The 7,267-nt window shown below is 43.9% G+C and overlaps 1 protein-coding gene across 1 annotated transcript in view; it reads right to left on the bottom strand.

Annotated features, from left to right (window-relative positions):
- Positions 1 to 2,297: 2,297 nt before the first annotated feature.
- The window catches only part of LOC139660283 (forkhead box protein J3-like), a 36,770-nt gene continuing 31,800 nt past the window's right edge, over positions 2,298 to 7,267 (bottom strand). The window contains exons 7-11 of the mRNA XM_071538378.1: positions 6,725 to 6,997; positions 5,726 to 5,827; positions 3,964 to 4,236; positions 3,377 to 3,478; positions 2,298 to 2,419 (exon numbers count right to left, since the gene is read on the bottom strand). Coding sequence (XP_071394479.1) covers positions 2,298 to 2,419; positions 3,377 to 3,478; positions 3,964 to 4,236; positions 5,726 to 5,827; positions 6,725 to 6,997 — 872 coding nt within the window. The remainder of the gene's footprint in view (positions 2,420 to 3,376; positions 3,479 to 3,963; positions 4,237 to 5,725; positions 5,828 to 6,724; positions 6,998 to 7,267) is intronic.

Below are 7,267 nucleotides of genomic sequence, written 5' to 3'. Positions count from 1 at the left end.
TGTGTCTCTTGAGGGACAAATAACAAAATACTTTCTCTCCATTTGCTCTTTTTTCTTTACTTTTTTTTTAACCAGTCTTTGTTTTTCAAGGGCAAATGGAGGAATACATACTGTTATTTACAAGGACAACAACACACAAACATACAAGATATATATGCTGGTCACCCTAATACAGCATTTAATGGCGATAATAATGGGCTTTTTTTTTTCTTGAATGAAATCTCGTCTTGACCATTCTAACAACCATTGAGTTCCTCCAAGCCAAAGAGCACTTTAAGGTCCCATATTTCACTGTATACCCATTAAATACAAACATTTTTATTTGTTTCATATGGATATTTTTTTTTTTTTTTTTTTGAATGACGGAGCTGTATGCTAAAGGAAATCCGAGAAGACTATACACACTTGTACACACAAAGACAAAATAAAAGATCACAGTAAAAAATGTTGAGCATTTGAAAATTTTGTTTAGTCTTTGCTCCCTCACTGATCTATTATTTTTTAAATGTCTTTTAAAAAAAATCACCATTTTCTCATTTCTCTCATTCACTAGACGCTTTCAAGCTTGGCGCTGTGCAAAAACTGCTTGTCTTCTCCTATCCTACATGAGGCATCTTGAAGTCTCGGCCAACCTTCCCTTCTTGGCCCATTTCACATGGAACTAATTGTCATTCCAACTGCAAGATATGCGCTGTACTTCCCATCACTATAAAACCTTGAAAAACTGAATTATACCTCGGAAAACTATAATTCTTGACAAAGTCTAAGTCTAGCCTTGTGTAATCCACGCGTCTAATTCTTATCTCGACACGGCTTAGTGCCTGTTGCGTGAGCTACCGAAAAGCTTATTCCACAGTATTTCATATCAGTTAGCTTATAGGCTGACAAATGGAGACTTATGCTTGGGGCACGTCCTTTTTAAACCACAGATACTGGGACACTCGCCATTCGCCAACAGGTAGTGGACAGCACCACACAACACACAATAACCTAAATACAGAGATAAATGGCTTTTTGTCGTTTCGGACATGGCAGATGAATGTAACACCCTGAGAACATGGCACCATGGACTTACTGGCAGGGCTGTTCCCCATCAAATAAACACACACTAGCACACACAAACCCACACACTCACACACACAGATAATACATGTGCAAACGTGTGAGCAAACACACAGACAAATAGTGACAATAATTTATCAGCTCTGGATGTCTTAATGTAATTAGTGAAGTGAGTTGGGGAGAAGATACATGAGTTGAATTTTGCTTGTTATTATTTGCCTGTGACTATAGAGCTGCTTGTAATATGTAATGGCATTTAAAACACTAACACTGGCAAAAATCAGTTTGCATCAACAAAGCAATGTGACCTTAAAAAAGAGTAAAGAGAAAGGAAATACTGGTGCATAGAACAATTTTTTGGGAAGGAAGAAATACTTTAGAAAATGTGGCGTCTGTATGTTTTTTTTCCAAACAGTAGGTGGTGCTCCAGTCGCCTATCACTAACTCAAGTTGAGCAAGAAGTACCTTCATTCCTTTCTTCTTCACAAATCCACTCTCTTACTGAGGTGGAAAGGATCCACAGCCACACCGAGGCCCAGTATTAGAAAACCACAGTGGGGGAAGGGGTACAATACTTGTATCTGGCAATTTTCCACTTTGGACCTGTGCGTGCGTAGGACAGATAAAATACTGTTTCTGAAGGGAGTCCTGACAAGACAAGTAGATTTTCTGACCCATAACCATTCACCTCCACTCAGTCAAGGGTGCTGAGACTGTTGCACGTATGGGACACACACATTCTAGCTGGAAACACAAACTGTGAGTTACAACAAATAAAAAAAAACGAAAAAAAAACAAACACTTCACCGACATTTCGACAACACTTTGGCGACTTGTAAACCTGTTGGCACTGGGGGACATGAGACGAGACAATTCAGAGAGCTTCAAATGTCCTTTTTGCTTTGGACAGTGTGTACAGCTTGGCTTGTCCAATCCTGTTAGCCTGGTAAATCAATTTTTTTTTTTTAAGTGATTGTCTTTTGACTCATCATCCTCTTGTGTCAAAAAGAGAAAAAAAGAAAAAAAAACACTGAAAGACCGAAAAAATTATGTTCCATTTGTTTTCTCTTGGATTGTCTTCTGTTTTTCACATAGGTGAAAGTGGCAAGTTGGCCAGTTCCATACCTCACCTGTCGTCCCTCGTCTCTATGTCTCTCTCTCTCTCTCCCTCTCTCCCTCTCTCTCTCCTGCTTCCAGTCTTTCTCCTCCTCCCTCTGTTCCGCCGTTGGCTCAGTTTAGACGATGGAGTCCCAGTCGAAGTCGTCCTGGATGTCGTCGGCAGCTTGCATGCGTCTCATCTGGAAGTGGCCCGGAGGCAACATGTGCTGCTGCTGCTGGCTCAACTGGCTGTGATGGCCTGCAGAGGGAGGGAGACGGGCGTGAGGGTTAATACTGATGGATACTGACAGAGAGATCAGTAACCACACTCTCTCTTACACACACACACACACACACACACACTAGTATTGTAACGATAACAATACATTTTAATACTACTTTGATACCACTGCAAGAGAGATTTTCTTTTATAAATGTTTTGTTATGATTTTTTCCAAAATGTGTAGACATGCAGATGGCATGTGATTTGTTAGACGAAGAAGGAGAAGAAGAAGAAGAAGAAGAAGAAGAAGAAGAAAAAGAAGAAGAAGAAGAAGAAGAAGAAGAAGAAGAAGAAGGATTTGAATAGAAGAAGCTGCAGTCTGGCTCTTGACAGTGAACTATGCAGTCAGTGCAAAATTCACCAAGTCAAACAGCTGAAAACATGGCAACAGCGTCAAACAGTTCACCATCATGAGCTGAATCCCAGTCCACCTAAACTGGTTGACAAAACTGAACTAATTTCACTTATAGAGCCAACAAAGATGGATAGCCAACTGTCATCAAAATGCCTGTGTGAAATTTGCTACAAAGCCGTCCAAGTCAAGTAAAACTTAGCAAAGCATCTCCGTGATTTTTATAAGATACTGTTGCACTTTTATTCAAGTTCTTGATATATTTAATCTGTAATTTGTTCTCATTGCAGAGATGAATATTTATTAATTTGTTGAAGTTATTGATATTCATGTTGAATTCATGGTGCTTTCCTTGGTTGCACAGTGTTTGTTCTGTGACATTGCTTTGTTTTGTTCTTGTTTGCCGTGGCGTCACTAAAGTATCAAATATTAAACTTAGTATTGGCACTGAAGTCAAAATTCTGATATTGTGACAACACTAACTCACACCAACACACACCAACACACACAAACACAGAGACAAACTTTTCTACCAGCTGTAGGTTTATGTACGAGCTGCTAAGCGAGCGGCAGAGAGTCACCTGTCATAGAGGGAGCTGTGCTGCTCATGGGAGGCAGGTGTGGGTATCCTGGTGGGCCCATCAGGGAGGACATGTTCTGTCTCGAGTCCATGTACATATTCCCTGTGGGAGAACAGACAAAAGGGCAATGACTAACTGTCAGATTAGTATCCCGACTTTCACACATGCGTATGTGTCTTCACAGAACACGAGCTGTTGTCGTGTGCACAGTGCTACTGCCATCTTCGCTAAGCTAGTGCAATCCTACAGCGCTACGCTGTCGCTCATTGGATTTCCCACTGCTGACATTCCTCCTCGTGTTTAAATCTTTACTCCAGTTGTCATCATGCTGACAACACCCATAATTCCCTTGTAAATCTATAATGGGGCAACGGAGGCATAGTGAGTAGGGAGATCGTCCTTAAACCTCAAGGCCTGAGTTCAAGCCTCTGTGACAGTAAGGAAGTTATCAAGATCGTCCTTGAGCAAGACACTGAATCCCCTCCAACTCGACACACACTAATCTGAAGCTGACCCTGCACTCCTCCCTCCTCCCTGTGGGGTGGACAAGTGAATCATAAGTGAATAATAATGATGTATGAACTGACCCGTGCCGATGTGCTGATTATGTTGGTTGTGTTGGCCGTGCTGATTGTGCTGGCTGGCCTTAGGGTGCATGGCCCCGTGGGGCTGGGCCGGGTGCTGGGGTGCCGGCGGTGGCGTCGGGTGCTGGGCCTGAGGCTGCGGCTGGGCCGCACCCTGAGGGGGGATGACCCCCGTGGCCGTGAAGAACTGGTTGATGGAGGAACACAGGTCGGCCATCTGGGCGGCGTCCAGCGACCAGTTGTTGAGTTCAGCCTGCCGCATGCTCTCCTTTAGACCTGGAGGATGGAGGATGGAGGTGGAAGGAGGGAGATGGTTACTCACTGTAGAGCATTTATCATTATAGATCAATGTTTGCAGTATTGAATAAGTGATGGGTGAAGTTAAAATGAGATGAAATACTGGGCTAAAATGATGGATGTAATTATTGTATGTAGAAAACATACAATATGCACACTAATGTGTGAATGTTTTTAACACCACAAATCTCTCATGTGCAGCTGATGTTTTGTGTATCCTGCTTTATAAATGAGACCCGCTGTTATTCTGCCTTCAAGGATGTCTTGTGTTTATATTGGTGACAATTGCATTACACTAACCAACACTATGGTCTTCTCTTGAAATTACATATTCCATCCAGACAGGGAAAGGTGTTTTAAGACAGTCTCCTAAATGCAGAACCCATGGCCATCAAATCATATTGCACCTCAGGGAAAATCTTGTTTTCTGGTCAAACTCAAACAAATCATAAGCATTATTGCTGAACAACTGAAAAAGAAATTGCACAGAAAAAGCTTTGTCCTCATGCATCGCATTTCATTTCATCTCTCACTCAGAACATCCAGCAGAAGAATCGCACTATGATTTTGCTGTCAGCGTCATTCCACCTTAATCACAAGCCATAGTGCGTCACTCTCCTGACAACATGCCTATTGACATTTGACACACAGCGGGACAAATCCCTGAACCCAACAACACCCCCTATTCTTATTTAATTCTTCAAACACTGGCACACTCACGCTTCCATTCAGCACACTAAATTCTGGTATTTCTCCATCAAAAGCGCCTCCAATCGAATTCGGATCGCTTGTTTACGGCAGCGACAGAGAAGAGAGGAGCCCTCCCTGCTCTTTGGAGGCAAGCCAGAGATGGCGGAGGATGGCATTACTCCTGTGTGAGGGAGGTCAAGCGCTGCAGGAGGAGAGAGAGGGAGCGGGGCCCGTGTGTTATAGGACCAGCCGTCGTCATCCATCATGTGTGGATGTTGCCGGCTTTGTGCGCCGACCGTGATAAGAGGCTGTTACTGAGCCGGAGCCTAATTGGATTATTCACATCATACAATCGGGAGGGAGGGAGACAGACAGAGAGAGTGTGTGTGTGTGTGTGTGTGCGAGGGAGAGAGAGAGAGAGAGAGAGAGAGAGAGAGAGAGAAAGGGAGAGTGGCAACCTCTCAGATGAGGGATAATGACTTTTATCAGGCCAGACCTATTATGACACTAGATATTATAATATTGTGCCTCAAGGGCAAGTGTATATCAAAGCGTAGAGATGAATTTATAATGATTTAATCAAAGTAACTGATCGACATCATGGGCATTTTATCAATTTTCACTGTGTTAAAAAAGGGTGCAGTCGACTGCTTCGCCAGCGTTCATATCGGATGGCTAGTATTTGCAGTGATGGCACCAGGACTCTTAGTGGTGTGTGTGTGTGCGCGCATGTGTGTGTGTGTGTGCACGCATGTATGTGTATGTGTGTGTGTGTTACCTTGGAATGGGGAGAGGTCTACGTCAGCCCAGTTGTAGCTGGTAGCAATGCGACAGCTCTCTTTCAGCCAGTCCAGGTTGGGGTACCAGTCTGCTGACATGCCTGGGAGAGTGCACACACACACACACACACACACACACACCCCTTTCTGAATTTTCTGTCAAAGGGTTGGGTAAAAATATAAAGCCTTATAAACAAATATAAGGCAAGGAGACTCAGAAGTGTGACGATGTGAGTTGGGCCTTCCAGTCCAGAGTAAAGGTCTGAAGGGTTGAACGGACTGAGATTAAAAGGAAACCAAATGTTAAACAGTCAGCATGTAACTGGCGGTGGTGTTTGTGCCAGACAGGGTTCTGCAGTCAACCACAAGGTGGTGTGACTTCACACAGAAAAATTCCAGTCACAGCTCTGCTTTTGAAAAAAAGATAGCTTTTCACTGCCTCCACCACCACAAACTAAACAACAATACATTCTGAGGCTGTGGATCAAAGACAGAGGGATTGCTTTCATTCATCCTCAGCTTGGTTGAGGGAAGTACTAACCCAGATAAATAATGTCTGAATAGTCCTTTTCTCTGGCCTGAGTGCAGATGCAGAGAAAAAAACACACACACAAAAAAAAAAAAAAAAAAAAAAACAAAGACTGGGAATATGAGCAGAAAAAGCCTCGGTGAAGCTTCAGAGATGCCCGTCTGTATCAGCCATACCCAGCCTCATAATATCAAATGCTCTGGGACCTTATGGGGGGAAAGAGTATAATATAAATGCAACGAATCTATGCAGAGACAAGCATTTTTTGATGCATTAGGGGAATGGCATTTACAACGATGTCAGACGTGGCCTTGGGAATGAGGAGAGGTATGATTCCTGCATTGTTTAGCGCTGTATTGCATCGATATACCTGAACCGTTCAACCGGAACACAAAAATATACACTTTGGACGCCCCTTTCACAAGAATCGATGACCAGGTATTAGAGCTGCTGAATGCGCCGGCCTCACCGGTGGCGGAGCAGGGTTGTCCAGTGTGACTCTGGTGGGAGAGGGACGGGTGCTGCTGGGAGTGGGTGGAGTGCTGTGGGTGCTGTGGGTGCTGGCCGTGCGCTTGGTGCTGGCTGTGGGTGGAGTGAGGGGAGAGGTGCTGCTGTGGGTGGTGGGGGTGGTGTTGGTGGTGGTGGCTGCCGCCGCCGCCACCGCTTCCCGCACCGGGGGAGTGCTGGTAGGAACAGACGGTCCGGGCCTGTTGGCTCGTGTCACCGGGCATACCCATCAAACCTGCCGGGACAAAACACCACCAAGTATCACCGATAATGGCAACATAGTAAGAAAAAACGACAAAAACGGAAAACAAACATGGACCTTACAGTCGGGTGTAGGGCTGGGCGATACATCGTATAATATCGATATTGTGATATGAGACTAGATATTGTCTGGGATTTTGGTTATTGTAATATAACTTAAATATTACTTTCTTCCTGGTCTTTAAGGCTGCATTACAGTAAACTTATACAATTTTCTGAACTTATTAGCCAGTGCTGGCTGAGT

This window comes from Centroberyx affinis, unplaced genomic scaffold (genome assembly GCF_046629955.1).
Source record: "Centroberyx affinis isolate AG114_WGS23_722 - 3 ecotype Tasmania unplaced genomic scaffold, CSIRO-AGI_Caff_v1 ptg003264l_1, whole genome shotgun sequence".
In the NCBI taxonomy this organism is placed as follows: domain Eukaryota; kingdom Metazoa; phylum Chordata; class Actinopteri; order Beryciformes; family Berycidae; genus Centroberyx; species Centroberyx affinis.
The sequence above is the reverse complement of the archived record's forward strand: the minus strand, read 5'-3'. Positions and strand labels throughout refer to the sequence as shown.